At 43.8% G+C, this 16,799-nt stretch overlaps 1 protein-coding gene across 4 annotated transcripts in view; it reads left to right on the top strand.

Moving 5' to 3' along the window:
* Akap6 (A-kinase anchoring protein 6) overlaps window positions 1-16,799 on the top strand; it is a 441,052-nt gene that overhangs the window by 97,629 nt on the left and 326,624 nt on the right. For 2 of the 4 annotated variants that reach the window (XM_040743100.1, XM_040743097.1), the window contains exon 2: window positions 7,803-8,166. In XM_040743100.1, coding sequence (XP_040599034.1) covers window positions 7,837-8,166 — 330 coding nt within the window. In that variant the 5' untranslated portion in view covers window positions 7,803-7,836. Of the gene's footprint in view, window positions 1-2,883; window positions 2,904-5,338; window positions 5,343-7,802; window positions 8,167-16,799 lie in introns of those variants that run through there. The other 2 variants (XM_040743098.1, XM_040743099.1) reach the window with 2 other exon arrangements.

Below are 16,799 nucleotides of genomic sequence, written 5' to 3'. Positions count from 1 at the left end.
GGAATGAGCTCCCAAAATGCATTCCTATACTAGGCATAAATACTGATCCACTATCAAAGGCCCCATAGATTACACAGGCCTCCTAACCTGTGTCAACCCATGATCAGGGGATTTGGGTTGGCCCTATGCTGGTTTTCTAGCTATCAGTCTGGGGTCTATGAGCTCCCCCTTGTTCAGGTCAGCTGTTTCTGTGGGTTTCTCCAGCCTTGATCCCTTTGTTCATCATTCCTCCCTCTCTGAAACTGTATTCCAGGAATTCAGCTCAGTGTTTAGCTGTGGGTGTCTGTTTCTGCTTCCATCAGATACTGGATGAAGGTTCTAGGATAGCATATAAGGTAGTCATCAGTCTCATTATAGGGGAAGGGCATTTAAGGTAGCCTCTCCACTATTGCTTAGATTCCTAGTTGGGATCATCCTTGTAGATCTCTGGACATTTCCCTAGTGCCAGATTTCTACTTTCTCTGTGTTTTCTGATGTCTGTAACCTATGCAATTAATTCCATACCTCATAGGATACAGCATTCTAAGTCCTTGGAATGAGGCTGCAGTCTCTCTCGTAGCCTGATTCTGGGCTTCATAATGTAGGGGTGTTAACCTGTTTCCCCCGCTGTCTAGAATCCCTTCACCCTCTTCCTGTCTTTTCCTATCTAAATCAATCTCAGTTTTTTATAAGCCCATCTCAAATGTCACCTTCTCCAGAAAATAGTGTTCTTACCCTTCTACTGCCCAGTGATCAATGTCATTCTCTTGGGGCCTAATAGACCTTTTACTTTGCCTGTGTATAGTTGACTGTTTCTTTCCTAGGCGATAGGTATTAGTGCTTGGGTGGGGATGGGGAGACAGAGATTGTCCCTATGAAAGTATAATTTTTGAGGCTAGCCACGAGTCATTTAAACATATGATGTTTTACATGTAGTTGATTAGCAATCATGTCTGCTGATTTGAAATCAATCTTATTTCATTTTATTGACATTAATAGCATCGACTAAGTATTACTTTGTGTTTTTGAAACGGGGTATGTATGTAGCCCTCATCATAGCTCTGACTGGACTGGTACTCTTTATGCAGACCAGGGATCTGCCTGTCTCCATACTTTGTTTTAAGATTAGTGTTTTACAAATGCAGTCTTTCTCAAGACATTTCGCAATCGAGAGAAAGGTGGCTGCCAATTGCTTAAAGGTGACTTCGTCAGCACCGGATGGGACTAAAAGAAATGAGCATTCCACGTCATTGTGTCCCATGTATGTACTGATGATTGTGGGTGGTTTGTGGCCGAGTGCTTGAAGCAGTCAAATGACTCTCTGTGACAGGAACTGATTTGCGTCCTGGAAGAAAGAAATATGGATATGACGACTAGCATGCGCAGGCTGTGTACCCGTGCCTCAGGGAATCGGGGAGGAGGGGTTGAGGAAAGGGTTGGATTTATGAAGTGCAGCATTGCTGATGGAAGATGCCATGCTCAGGAGAAGGGAGTTAGAGGTATGACTGGGGAAGGACCACGTTGCATACATGGTATCTGGGAGCGTGACTGGCGGGATCAGCCTGGGAGGGGCGGGGCATTAAAACATGAGAAGGGGCAAGCACTGATAAATCCAAGGTGACCTTTTACACTGTGGAGGTATGCCCTAGGCCACCAGTCAACATGTCCCCTTCCCTGGGGCACTGGGAGTGTGCTTTACTCTGAGATGGCCTGTTAGGAGGAAGGTTAGAACAATGTCGATCCTAGGAGTCTAAGAAGGCACAGCAAGAGGCACAGATCATGGTTCTGGAAATTTCCTTTTCAACCAAAGCCACTTTCTCTTTCTTCCTCAAGTTCAAACTTAACTTTCCACTCAGCAGTAACAGCTCTTTGACTTAAAATTTCCTGTCTGCAGATCCCACAAGTGCCAGAGAGAGGTAGGCAGGTAGCACAAATTAAAGCCAGGAGATGAACTAGGTCCTCGCTCATCTAGGTGGTGGTAGTGGTGTTTAACTAAGCGCTCTGTTGACTGTGCCTGTGTTTTCTTGGCAGAGCCTAATCCTGCAGTCTATCCTGGACTCGGGTATAGGATATACTTCTTGAGTTCATTTGCTTCCCTTATGCAATCAGATCATGAGACAAAAACTGAAATAGTCCAGAAGATTTGATTTTTGTTTCCAAATGTCAGTATGGTTAGTCTCCGAGATGACTAGTTACCAGAATAGAAAAGGAGGAAGCGAAAGGGGAGAAAAAGAGACTCTGTTAGGTTGGGATTGGTGGAATTATGCCTAACATAATGGCCTCTACCTCTATTTCGTATAGTGTACCATGCAGCATGCAGATCTGTTGTTGTGGCTAAAATTAGACCATCTAGCAAGCAGAGCATGGAGGGCTGTGTTTAGTCTTAGGGTTGGTTTACATGACGACAAGACTGACTTTCACATAGTACACGTCATGGGATATTTACACGAAAGAAACAGTTTCTTGAGGGCAGAGGGAACAAGCAAGCCCATTCAGTCAGAGAGCTTTGAGAGCTAGCACACTAGTCTTATTTATCCTGTTTTAGGGGCGATTGATTTGTGGGGAATATCATGCTGTTTCTTCTGAATGATGCCTGGAAGAGCTCTGTCCATGGAGTGCTGGTCTCCTTAGGCATCCTTGTTTTGGCAATTCTCTCCTCCTCTCGGCTCACTTATCACTTTCCCTGCTTGTTTGCAAAAGGCCTGCCCGTGACTGCAGCCTGTAATGTATACATTAGCTTCCAAATAGGGGCTGTGTGCAGCCCTCACGGGAGAGTTAGACCACTGAAGAGCTTCAGAGCTGCTGCTCTGCTGGCTGGGAGCCGCTGACGCTGGCCTTTCTCTTGTTTGGCTACCAGCAGAAAGCCAGGGTGGGGAGAGGAGGAGGAGCCAGAGGCTTAATCCTGAGGAAGGAAAGCTTTTCCAGTGAGTACAGTTGGTGGGTCCTCATTTTTCTGCTCCTTTATTTAAAACAGGAAATAACGGGAGGAAAGGAGAGATGGGCAAGTTTGAGGGCTGTGCAGCTGGGATCTTTGCCTTTTGATTTGTTCTAAGAAGGCTGTCCTCTTTAAACACATCTGTTCGAGTCAAACGCATTCTGGTAATCTCAGGCTTCAATCGGAAACTTCTGGACTGCTCGAGAGATCCTAGTACCGGCCCTTAGGGCCCTTAGTAAGCACTCTGGGGTGCATTCTCTTCTGTCCCCACAGGATCATGAGCGGAGTAAGGTGGGAAACCACTCCCACAGACTAGTAAGGAAAGACTTGAGACTCTTTTGCCTCTTTCGGCCTTTGTACTTTGCATATTGCCTCTTCTTGAGGTGTGTGAAAAGGAAGGATTTGATGGACGGACGCTATTTTTAACAGGAGCAGGGATAAAGGGGGTATTATCTCTAATGCTGGGAAGGTGACCACAGCAAGCATTCGGTAGTGGGAGGGAGGGGCAGCCTTGGATTCCAAATGCCGATTGATGAGTCCTGTCTCCTCTTGGTGTCAGTTGCAACTCCGGTGGGTACCTTCTGCATGCCCTTGGCCTATTGCCTTCACTTGAACTGCCACGAGCTGCTGTCTAGTGACTCTTCACTTTTCGATGTCTTTAAGAGTAGAAGGCATCTTTTCCTTTATGAGATGACTCATAAAGGAAACGTGTAGAACCCTCAGCATGTAGAAGTAGAGGCTTGTGCTGATCCCCTATACTATTTCACTTAAGTGAAGTAATTAATTTGTTTTAGAAGCAAGACTGAGTAACCATAAGGGCAGGAAATTCCATGCAAAGATCATTACCACAGTCTGCACATGGTTGAAGCTATTTGCTTGAATTATGCTGCAAATTTATCCTTTAAATCTGACGTGGATTTTGAGAAAACCATGGAGTATAGCCATCTCCGTGGTACTGTGTTGCAATGTGAACTGTTCAAATTGAAAATCGAAGGTTGTATAGCAGTTGCTTCCCATGAAAACATGTAATTAATTCATTGATGCTGCTTCCCAAGCTAAGCACATGGCACACGCATTCATTTCTCAGTGCCAAAAGTACTCATAAAGGGAAGCAAAGGACACAAACTGAAGTGTGAACTCAGTAAAACGATGCTTTGTCTGAGTCCTCTGGCTCATGCAAGAATGTTCCTTGTTTGCAATCTGATTGGTTGAACATTTGTCTCAGGAAAGTCTTGTTTTCAAGTTTGACTTTCAGGGCTCCTGCCCTCTCCTCCTGAGAAATACACATTCTGTCCTCCCCAGACACCTTCTGTGTAGTTTTCCTGTCCTGTGTGTCCTCTACACATATAACCTCATCTGTGTCATTAGTCTCAAGTAGAAGATTCCTAGAAGGGAGTCCCTACCATGTTTGTTCTCCTGGGAAGAATTAGCAACACCACTATGCTTTATAAGTTATTTTTTTGGTGTTAGTTTCTCTTTCCTATTAACTAGGACAAGTCAGTTGGTCCTGTTTGCAGGCTCTGGTATACCGGAGAACACTGTGTAGTTGTTACACAGCCCTCCATACAGACAGGAAGCTGTAGCAACTGCGAACCCCCCAGATCTCTTACTGTGGCAATCTTACATTCTTCTGCCAGGATGAGATCTTACTGTTTATCTAGTTGAGTTCCTTTATTTTGCAGATGAGGAAACTAAGGCTGAGAAATATTGAGTAAATGCTCACACATCTCTATGTAGCCTGATAGCGTATGTGGAAATGTGGGTTTAAGATCATTCTTTGACATGTGGATGAGCTGATTCTTTAATACATTCTCTAGTCCAAGGTAGGATGTGTATCACTTGGTTTAGGAATCTCACAAAACAGGCAATCAGAGAGGCTGGTGGATTTCTGAGTTCGAGGCCAGCCTGATCTACAGAGCAAGTTCCAGGACAGCCGAGCTACACACAGAAACCCAGTCTGAAAAGCCTGCAGTCAGTAGGTTCCATGCATTAGTTATACACAGGTCTGTGTGAGTGCGTGACTGTGTGTGTATCTGAGGCAGTTCTGTGCCCACTGTCTGGCTCTTAGTTGTCCCCTTGGCTCAGTCTAGTCTCTCAGACAATCACTGTAACATCAGTGTGTTCTCCATTTGTAAGCAGTCCTATGTCCTTGAATAAGCAAGCTTGATTAACCTTGGTTATCAGGTTCCTTCTCTGAAATTGAGATTTGATATCTGTCCCTTAGAAAGCAATGAACTGATTAATATTTTAGAGGTGGTTTGAGAAGTCAGAATCCAAGTCCACCATGTGGTTGGGGTATGACTTGTGTACTGGGGTAGCTCAGTCTTTCTGGGGTTTGGATCCCTTCAGCGGACATTTGTTACCTTTGAATATTTTTATTAGACAAGTCTAGTATCATTATTATTTTAAAAAATTGAACACAAGGATGGTTAAAAATGTGAGAAGTGTATTTCTCTCCCTCCTGCACCTAGGTAGAGAAAGGTGTTGAGTTAACCCAAAACCTATCTTATATAAGGCAGGCACCAAAGGGGTCAGCCAACTTTATGACATGTGTTTTATAAATGACTTTACTTCAGAAAATTCACTGATAAATTTAACTCCAAATTTAGATGTTGAAGAAATTAAGAAAGGGGAGCCCAACATTGTGGGACCTAACAGTCATCCCAGCACTTGTGTGCAAGAGGAAAGATGATCAGAATTTCAAAGCCAGTCTGTGCTGCTTGGGAATCTATTAGAGAGAGATGAGGGTGGGGAGGGAGTAGGAGAGGCTAAGTAGGGAGAGGAGGGAGGCAGTCAAGAGGGGATTATACTGCACATCCTGCAGTACTGGAAGGGAGATAAGGACACAGGGGTAGATTACTAGCAAGCACTTTTGTCAATTGAGCAGATCTAGTTATTTCCCATGCTCATTCCAGTGTGGACAGTCAGATACTGGGAGCTACCCTGATTTATTTTTCTGTCTATGTCGGTTGGTAGGAATACCTTTGCCTTCGTTACTGTGCTGGACAGTTGGATGTTGTTGGTCAAACTGGAAGCTTTCTTGATTTATTTTCCTGTCTATATTGGTTGGTAGGAATAACTCTGCCTTGGTTACTGTGGTTTTTTTTTTTTTTGTAGTTGGGTTTTGGTTTTTTTGTTTTTGTTTTTTGTTTTTTAATCTTAAAACAAACTAGAGTCCTCTGGAAAGACAGACCTCAATTGAGGAAATGCCTCTATCAGATTAGCCTGTAGGCAAGTCTTTTTCTTGACTAATGATTAAGTGGTAGGGCTCAGTGTGCTTTGGACCGCCCCTGGGCTGGTCCTGGGTTGTATAGGAGAGCAGGCTGAGCAAGCCGTGTAAGTGGTACCCTCCATGGCCCCTGCATCAGCTCCTGCCTCCAGGTCCCAGCGCTGAGTTCCTGCCTTGACTTCCCTCATGACAGACTATGACCTAAGAGGCAAAATAGACCTTTCCTGCCTTCCCTCCCAAAGGTGCTTTGGTCATAGCCCTTATTACAGCAATAGGAAGCAAAGCCAGTCACTGAGTGAATGTTCCGAACCTGAAGAAATGCGAGCTATTTTCTGATAATCACATTAAATTTATGAACTTTTGATCAGCTGCTTTACAGTACTGAAAGTATCACTTGAATGTATTAAAAAAAATCCTCAAACTGTCAACCTTGTAAAATACAAAGAAATCCATTAGCCTTGAGTACAAGTTGCTCCTGAGGCTGAAATAGCATCCATTTATTAGAAAAGAGCCACTGTCAAGAAGGCAGGGGAGCTTATAGCAGGATCTTTGTTAGTGACTAACTTTACCCTCAAAGGTAAACTTAGTTGACCATGAAGTGCACCTGTGATTCTCACCTGCCTGGTAACCTTTTACTAGTGTGTGTCAGAACAGTTTGTTACTCTTAAAATTCCAAAGCCTCTGCAATTTTTCAACATAACCCCATATTAATGTAGCTTGGGTTTAGCATTGAGTAATCACCATTAATCAGATAGACATAGACCTATGTAGTATAATCTAGTTCCTGAGAAACTAATATTTGAAATTTCTACATGTTTATCTATCATCTATGTATCTATGTATCTATCTATCTATGTATCTATCTATCTATTCTCCAAAATGAACAATATCTGAGGCCAACATAGTGCATTTCATAATTAGAATTCACTCCTCTAGTTATTCATGTATTGAATATGTTGGCTTTAGTCAAAATGATGTTTGGATGGATACATTAGGAAAGCCCCTATTAATCATTGTTTCAACAAAACAGAAGTTTGTTCTTTTCTCTCACATGTCAACAATGCTGGCAGAGTGGCTCCTTGGTATCCCACTGACCCATGTCCCTAGCCCTGTGCTTCACTGTCCTCTCCTAGTACACCCCAGGGCATCTCCCGGCCATACTGGAGCTGGCACTCCAGCCATGGAGTCTGCCGAATGGACTAGAACAATACGGAAAGCATAAGGGGAGGAAGGCAGCATCTTCTAGCTCAGTCAGTCCCTCGGAACAGCTCTCAGAATTTCTCTGTACCTATTCCACTTACTTCTCATTGGCCAGAACTTGACTACGGGGAGAGCCATAGCTAACTACAAAGCAAATGGGGACTGTAATTCTAAATTCTGGGCAACAATCTTCACAGCTAACATCTCAGTATTTTGTTACTAAGGAATGAGGGGAAATGGGTATTTGGGGAGATGGCACCACTATGGTTGTGTGTTACATGCTGGGTCTTGGGACTATAATGTAGAAAATCAAACATTTCTTTCTGTTTTGTTATGAGCAATGGTTTCTTAATTTAGAAATCTAGCTTTATTTAGAAACCCTGTTTCTCCTGTGAAGTATCGTTGCTTTATTTGGCAATCTAGTCTGACTTTGCTTTCTTATTTCCTTTTGCCTTTCAGCTGTTTTGGAAAGCAGTAAGGCTTAGATTTCTCCATGTTAACCATGAGCGTGACACTTTCCCCACTGAGGTCACAGGACCCGGATCCCATGGCAACTGATGCCTCCCCCATGGCCATCAACATGACACCTACTGTGGAGCAGGGAGGAGGAGAGGGAGAAGAGGCCATGAAGGACATAGACGCTGAGCAGCAGTACGGAAAGCCACCCCCTCTCCATACAGCAGCTGACTGGAAGATTGTGCTCCACTTACCTGAGATTGAGACCTGGCTCCGCATGACCTCAGAGAGAGTCCGTGATCTGACTTACTCGGTCCAGCAGGATGCAGACAGCAGACATGTGGATGTACATCTTGTCCAGCTAAAGGTAAGGTAGGCCGGTTGTCTGGAAAGAAATCTAAAAATGCCTCTGATACCTTAGTCTCAGTTCTATGATTGCCAATGAGAAAGAGTTCTGGGGGAGGGGAAAGAGTAGCAGATTTGAAGCCATTATTCTTGATGGTAAACACAGATCATCTCTCTTCTAATTTTGCTACACATGCCAATTATCTAGAGCAAAACTGGCCTTTGAGGATCCAACAGAGAGACAAGAAAAGGGAGGGGCATTTTTTGCAGTTTCACAGGAATCGGTTGTGGAAAATAAAGGATCTTATGAACAATTACAAAGGCTTAATGAAAGCCTGTCCTGGTAGAGTATCAAGCGTGATGGTGAACAGGTCATGTGATTAGTACCTTTGGCTGAAGCTGATGCTGTCTTTGAGGCCACCAGTGGCTTCTCCCCTGGTGGGAAGGGTACCGTTCTCCTTGTAGAGTGGGCTTTCATGTGAAGACACTGTACTATGCAGGAGAAAGGAGCTTTTTATAAAAACCGATCTAAAGTCAAACATTTGAAAACCGTCTGTGGCTTCTGGCGACCTTTCGAAAGTGTCACAGCACAGAGAATTGGAGGTGCTAGTGAGATTACAATTAAATGAGGGGCTACAAAAATATACACTGTGACTTCCGCCCTCAAATAGCCTCTTCTGTCTCTCGGGTCCTTGAGGGAAAAAGTACATAGCATAGACCTTATATAAACTTCCCATTAGATGGGGTCCTTAGGAAGATTCTTTTACCTAAGTTGGTTTATCTTCAATGTAGTAAAAGGCTAAACAGATTCTTAGATCTGAAATGATCTACAGGCTCTAACCATCACGGAAGAAAGATGTGCAGTTAAGAGAGAGTATATTTCTCAATGTTTAGAGTGGATCTGGCTTAGCCTTTTCAGACTGGTGCCTCAGATCCTGTGACGGAAGTCTTAGTTACATTCCTATTGTTGTGATAAAGCACTATGACACTATGATGGGGGGGGGGTTATTTCAGTTTACAACTCTTAGGTGACAGTCCATCACTCAAGGAAGTCAGGCCAGGACCTCAGGGAAGGAACCTGGAGGCAGAAGCTGATCAAGAAGCCAGAGAGGAGTGCTCCTCACTGGCTTACTCCTCTTGACCTGCTCAGCCTGCTTTCTTATGGAACCCAAGACCACTAGCTCATGGATGGCACCACCTACAATGAGTTAGGTCCTCCCCGATCAACCAGTAATTAAGGAAATGACCTGCAGGCTTGCCTACAGCCGGATCTTATGGAAGTATTTTCTCAATTGGTGATTCCCTCTCTATTCACATAACTCTAGCTTGTGTCAAACTTAACAAAAACTGACCAGATACCAGATTGCTACATTAGTGTCAAGAAGGGTCAGGAAGGAGAAAGAGAGGTGAGAAGAAAGGGAGGGAGGAATAAGAAAGGGAGGGGACCACGCGCGTGAATGAGTAAGTGTAAGCAGGAGAACCATAATGTGTTAGTAGTTGCTCCCCACTGGTGGTACAGGCCTGGCGTCTTTCTCCTTCTTTCTACAGTTTCATGGGAAGAAGTCACCAGGATGTCAGGGATGTGGCTGGAAGCAGCCTCAGCAAGATGTTAGCTTCTACTAGCCTTTTCCTGTGGCAATAGGCAGTATTGTGACTGGGTCCCAGAAATTACCTATTCAGAGGAGCAGTCCCCGGACATCTTGGGGTCAGACTAGACTAGAAAATAGGGGACACCCCTTCACCCTGCCCCCTCCAGTGCTGAGCGTGGCTTTCATAAGTTAATGCAGGATCCAGCTTGGAAGGAGTCAACTGCTACCTTTCAAATCCTTCGCTTTTACACGGGAAGTTGGTAAATGCCAGAAGAGAAGGGCAAGGGGATGGACATACCTTTAGGAGACTCAGCTAAAAGCACTAGTAATGTTTAAATGGTCTTAAATACTAATTTGCCATCAACTTCATTTAATTAAATCAATAATATACACATGGAAGTCTAAATTGTAGCTCAGAGTAAGAATGCAGAGTTTTGTGCGGTGAATGTATAGTTGTATTTAGTGTTTGAAGAACGGTGTCTAGAGAGATCTGCCTTTTTCATTGTAGTTGACTATCATGGTAGTTTAATCAGAAGCCTTCTCTTTGCTGTCTCTGCTCTATCCCAGGGTGTGGGTCATCTTCTCTGATGAGAAAAGAGCTTCAGGAGATGTGAGGTCAGCACAGTGAGCCTATGACGTCAACCAATCACTGTTCAGTGATGATCTGGAATCGTCAGCCTTCTTTTTATTCTAGGATTTCTCTTAGCACTTCTCTGTAATGTTCTCCCGTTTGCGTGACAATGGAGACCTTCCCCATTGAGCCCAGTGTCAGCAAGCTCCAGTCAGCCTGTGTGTGGCCTCCACTGTGATTTATACAAAGGGCTTACTTTTGAATCTCAGTGTGCTTATATAATTTCCTTCTAGATTATATCATTTTTTCAGTGAAATTTTGATGCATTTAAAATATGTCATCCTTTTGCATTATATATTAATTCAAAATAATAAGGGGAGCTTACCATGGTGTCTGAGTGGAAATGTAAGAGGAGAACCTTTCAAAGCAGCTCCCAAATGAGATTTGTGGCAAAGCAGAGGGATAGATCCAATTTGGGTACCTTGTCCCAGATTCCTTGCTTTGGTTAGCTACTCAATTTATTAATTTGCAGTGAAAAGCCATTGTCATGGGCTAAGAATGCCTATGGCCTTAAAGACCACCTGGGTGCAGAGAAATTCCAACGTTGTGTGTATGTGAACTTTTTTTCTCTGCCCACCAATTCCCAAATAACCAACATAGAGACTCAATATTAATTATAAATGCTCAGCTAATAGCTCAGGCTTATTACTAACTAGCTCTTACAGCTTAAATTAACCCATTTATCATTTATATTAATCTACATTCTGCCATGTGGTATTACCCTCTCTTTCATCTTGCACTTCTGTTTCCTCTTTGTGTCTTGTTGGTGACCCTTCTGACTCTGCCCTTTCTCTTCCCAGTGTCCTTAGTCTGGTTCTCCCACCTAACCTTATCTTGTCCAGCTATTGCCCAGGCAGCTTCTTTACTAAACCAATCACTGTGTAATTTACACAGTGTACAGAGAGATAATTCCGCAGCAGTTGTGTATCTGTTTCAATGTTCCCCTGATGTTACAAGCCCAAGCTTCTTACCTGGCTTCTCTACTTGTGTCTTAGCAGGCATCTCCAATTGAAGATGTCCACCTATTTGCTCTTAGTCCTCCCCTAATTGTCCCAGTTATGGCAAAGGGGCTGACTTTTGCCCATCAAAATCAAGACTCTCAACCCACACATACATCTCTACCAACAGGGAACCCATTCCCCACAGGAGCCCTCAGTTCGTTCACTGCTAGCATTACTGTGGCCAGCCCACCACACCACGCCCTTGCTTGCCTAGGTACTGACAGCCTCGTAACAAATCTTACTTCCTTTTGTCTTTACCACCCTAGCAGCTTATTTCCCACTCGGCAGCTGCTTTTTGAAAGACGTCCATCAGGGTATGCCATTCTCTTGCTTCAGCTTTCTTCCTTCGACTCGTCACTGCCTAAAGTCTGTAGCGGGATGCTTCCCACTTTACCCTTATCTTTAAAGCTCCAGAAACACCAGAGGAAATGTCACGTGACTTCTTGCCTCGTAGCTTTCCTTGTTCCTTTTGCTTAGAGACTCTGTTTCCCCTTTGCTGCATGGCTGACTCTGGATCTTCATCAAGCTGATAGCCAGGATCACAGCCATGTTCCAATATCTGCTCACTGGGAGAGGATGGGCAAACAAGGAGTTGAGGACCATTCTGTGCTTGGTGGAGGGAATACACACACAATCATCTCATTGTCTATGAACCTCCCACTGCCTTTATAGTTCCTATTTTAAGTCATTTAAACATGGTTTTCTCTGCATTATAATAATGTACCCCTTTTAAAAACTTCATTGAAAAAATGGTTTTGGAAAATGTTTGCAGTAGGTTTTATCAATGGTCATATATTAAATTCTTAGACCAGCAATTCCTCATGCCTTTGCTTAAAACACCTGCCTCCTTCTCCTAGGTATTATCTAGCCAGCATGCCATTTTATTTATTTTTATCTTATGCGATTATACTGTTTGTTTGCTTTTTGTGCCAGATTGTCTAGGTCTCTACTATTCCTGTTGCTTAGGACTGGCCAGGGCACTAAGTATGGGATCAGTTCATTTGAAGGGTTGGATACATGTGTTCATGTCTTTATGTCCAGCGCCTCCTTGTGTTTTGAAAAGAATATGGGAAGTGTGCTTTTTTTTTTTTTTTTTTGGATTGTTCCATGAAGACTGAATTCAGATGAAAACATTGGGTAAATCAAGGCTCAAACATGTTTGGGGTATTGTTTTCCCATTACAGAGAATCTGTAAGTGTATCTAAAGTCTCAGATATGGCCTGAGGAATCTGCCCAGAGATTCTCTCTCTATTTCTGTTTTACTGATTTATTGGCAACTATTTTGATCAGTAAATATACCTTCAGGGGCTGAAGGGATAACTTAGTCAAGTACTTGCTGGGAAAAACATGAGGACCTGTGTTCCATCACCAGAACCATGTGAAAATCTTAGTACAGTAGGATGCACTTGTAACCCCAGTGCTGGGGCACAGGACGGAGGCAGTGGAATCCCTGGGTCTTGCTGGTCAGTCAGCCTAGCCTCATCTGTGAGCTCCAGGTCTTTGTCAGAGACCCTGCCCTAACAAATAGGGTGGGCAGCTACTGAGGAGCAATGCCCAAGGTTGAACTATAGCCCACATGTGCATACCCAGGAACACGTGGGCACATACGAACGCATACATACACAATTGAAACATTGAGACTTTTACTCTGACACTCACTTACTTCCCCCTGCCCTCCTCCTGCCCCTGCCCCATGTGGTATCAGAACAAACCCAAGCCTGCAGGTTCTTAGCATCCCCAGCCTCACCCTTATTCTCTAAAGGTGACTTTGTCTGTAGTCATGGTGTTGGTCCTACAGTTTCTCTCTCAGGAGCCGCTTGTCTTAGTCAGTCTCCTATGCTGTGAAGAGACTCCACGACCGTGGCAAATCCTATAAAGGAAACATCTAATTGGGGCTGGCTTAGTTCAGAGGTTTAATCCATTGTCATCATGGCATGGAGTCATGAAGGCAAACATGGTACTGAAAAGTAGTTAGAATTCTACATCCAGAACTGCAGGCAGTAGGGAGATTATATATATATATATATATATATATATATATATATATATATATAGAGAGAGAGAGAGAGAGAGAGAGAGAGAGGGAGAGGGAGAGGGAGAGGGAGAGGGAGAGGGAGAGGGAGAGATCTGGCTTGATCATTTGAAATCCCATAGCCACACACTTCCTCCAACAAGGCCACAGTTAATCCCTCTCAAGTAGCATCATTCCCCATTGACCAAGCATTCAAATCTACAACCTTGTAAAGGCCATTCTTATTCAAACCACCACTCCACTCTTATTTCCAAGTTCTTAGGGGACATTTGAGTGTAAGCTCCAGATTGAGATAATGATTACAACAAAGTGTCCACGGCGGAGTGACGGTTACTGCAAGTAAAAAACAAAACAAAACAAAACAAAACAAAACTGACCTTAAGATTAAAAAAAAATAGTCTCAGGAAAACTGACTTATACCAAATCCTTTCTCCATTATTTTTAAAACTGAACACACAGCTCACATATTTTATTTTCTACTTTCCAAATATTCCCCAGTAAGAAGTATGAGAAGCAGCTGAAGCAGTTTTAGAAATTTGCCCCACCCGCCCCAGGTATGGAAGTTGTGTTTCACAAGGGAAGCAGACTAAGAACCTTAAAATATGCTGAGCTGAGCTGAGACCTGGGCTGCAGGCATGCAATTGGGTGCTTAGCAGGCAAAGTAGGCAAGGCTCCTTCTCAGGGAGAATGCTGCTCGTGTTCCTGGGATAGCAGGGATGAGGCAAGGCCTGGCCTAGCTGGAATAAGTGATGGAGCATATAAGAAAACAGAACTTTGGAAGTGGCTTCATTGGAATCAGTTCCTGACTACTAAATCTACTTTAAACCACCACCACATACGATTTGTGCCTGTGTCTTTGATTTTCAACGTTAGAACGTTGGGTAGAAATCTCTGTTTACAAGATGTTCTGACTGGGATGTCTATGACATCTGGGAGTTAATCCTGACACCCACGAGCTCACGTGGTGTCTGGGGGGCCTGCTGGGGAAAGGCTATACCCTCTCCACAGCTGGAGATGGCACGGCTGTGCCTGATGATCCAAAGGTGCTGGAAATCTAGGGGTGAGGGGCTCCTAGGAGAGGATTCATGGCCGTCATGGGGCCCAGAGGTGTGTCTTTATGACAGAGAGGAAGAGCAATGCTGGGTTATGACACGGAGTGTTCCCAGCCCTGGAACAGAGCAGCATGAGCGGTAGCTAGGAGAGGAGGAGGAGGAGGATGAGTGCTTGGTTCAGGTGACTTCCGGGATGGCTGAGGTGCAGACAGAAGAGCATTCTCCTTCCGCTGTTACAGGAGCGCGGCAAGACAGCTCTGATCAAGATGACAGCAGTGGAGTCCAGGGACCACAGCCAAGGTCGATTGGGTGCTTCTAAAACACCCCCTTCCCCCAAACTCTCGACACGCACAATTCTGAGTGAACTGAACAGCTAGCAGTGGTTGGGGGTTTGGAGGATTCTGACCTTAGCATTCGTGTGACTTCACTCTCGAGTCTGAAGCTTTCAGCTCCTACCACCTTTGATTGAAAGGTGAAAAACAGACATTTTCCTTTTTGTCTTTTCAAGCATTATTTTTCCAGAACAAAAATTTCAATCCATTTCGCCAGTTGTGAAACAGATTTAGTGAGGTTACTAAAGCAGTGGAGAATTGTAAGGATGAACGCTGTTTTCTAACGGTCGGTTGTAGTTATATACATGTACACATACTTGGTCATGATGTAAATACATGTCTTTTTCTGAGCCAATGTTAGAATGGTTTAACAGTCACTGATCTAGACCAATCTCGAGTTACCTCAGTAGTTTTACATATACTCAAAGTTTACAAGATACAATGCACATAAACTTAACCAGGTACTGTTTTGTGCGTTATGACCTTCGTTCTTTGTTCTGGGGTTAAAACTTAATGGAATGTTTGTCAAATTGCACCATCAAAGGTATATTCCATGTCTCAGGAGTTTGAAGTAGGACTTGATAAACAGAGATGAAAACTAAAAATTTTTATTTTTCCCAAGCTCAGATTTCCCCAACCTAGAATCCCTGTTTGACTGACGTATAATATGGTCTGAATGTCTCTCCCCAAAATTCATGTGTGGCATTCAGAAGTGCAGCTTTAGAGTGACAGTGGTCACGCAGGCACCGCCGACCAGAGTGAGACCACTGACTTTAGGGTAGACTTTTACCACACGGGTACATGGAGACAAGATGTCTTCAGAGCAGCAAGACCTCACCATGTACCTGTTCTGCTGGTGCCCGGTCATGGCTTCCGAGCCTCCAGCTGTGAAAATGTCTATTGCTTATAAATGACCCAAAGACACTGAAATCCATATGAGTGCTGAAATGTCTAGGGAGTCTGAGTTCTTTTTCATTTTCATTTCATTCTTTAATTTTAGAAAAACACTCTGCAGTCTAAGTATCCTATTTCTTTTTTTCCATTAAGCCATGAATTCCTTGGAAATGGGCTCCACTCCCGCCACTCAGGCCCCTTTCTGTTAGTTTGACAAGGCGCACTTCTCTGGGTGGATGGGCAAGCACTTCAGTGGAACCCAGGTGGCCTTCTCTTTGCTTCCTTTGGTTTCCTGATCACTTTTCTTCACCCTTTTCAGGATGCTGTCTTGGTTTTTCTGGCACTCCATGTGCTCAATATGTACATTCATCCTTTTAGCAATGATCTCGAACCTAACTTACTCATTTACAATGATGCCCTGGGCATGCTGAGTGATGAAGACTCTTCTGGTTTTGCTGTGCTGACACTCATGGGGGAAATTCCTTTGGGAACAGAGCCCGTTGCCTTGATGTGCATTCTCATATATGTGGCCAAAGGAGCAGCTCCATGTTTCCTAAAAGGCTTGGAGCACATGTAGTGGGGACCCCTCTTTTGTGTTTGTCATTTTGGCTGATTATTAGAAGATGACTGCTGTGACCCAAAGTCTGTTCGTTTGTTCCTTCCTTCCTTCATTCTTTTGTAAGCTATTATTTATTTACCTATTTATTTATTTTTGGAGATAGAGTCTCCTGTGGCTCATGCTGCCTCACACTCACTAGGCAGTGAGGATAATCTTGAATCCCACCTTTCCCAAGTGCTTCAGTTACGGGCATGGACCATCATGCTTGCAGGACTGTGGCTTTATTATGTTGATTAGTAGAAAGTTTCCATGATGATTAGTGTATAGGTCATGTGATACCATCTGATATTATTTACCTGGAAATGTGTGCTACATAGTGAGCTTGTGGACAGTTTACACAACTTAGCAGACTTTGTCCCTAAGCATCTTCTTTTCCTCAAGGAAAGAAATGAAAAGGCCTGGAGGCTGCCCAAGGGCAGCTGTTTGCCCAGCATGCACAAAGCCTTGGCAAACAGAGGGCAGAGCTGGAGGGTGTTGGCGATCCATCTCAGTTATTATCAAGTGA

This window comes from Mesocricetus auratus, unplaced genomic scaffold (genome assembly GCF_017639785.1).
Source record: "Mesocricetus auratus isolate SY011 unplaced genomic scaffold, BCM_Maur_2.0 Super-Scaffold_15014, whole genome shotgun sequence".
Lineage (NCBI taxonomy): Eukaryota > Metazoa > Chordata > Mammalia > Rodentia > Cricetidae > Mesocricetus > Mesocricetus auratus.
The sequence above is the reverse complement of the archived record's forward strand: the minus strand, read 5'-3'. Positions and strand labels throughout refer to the sequence as shown.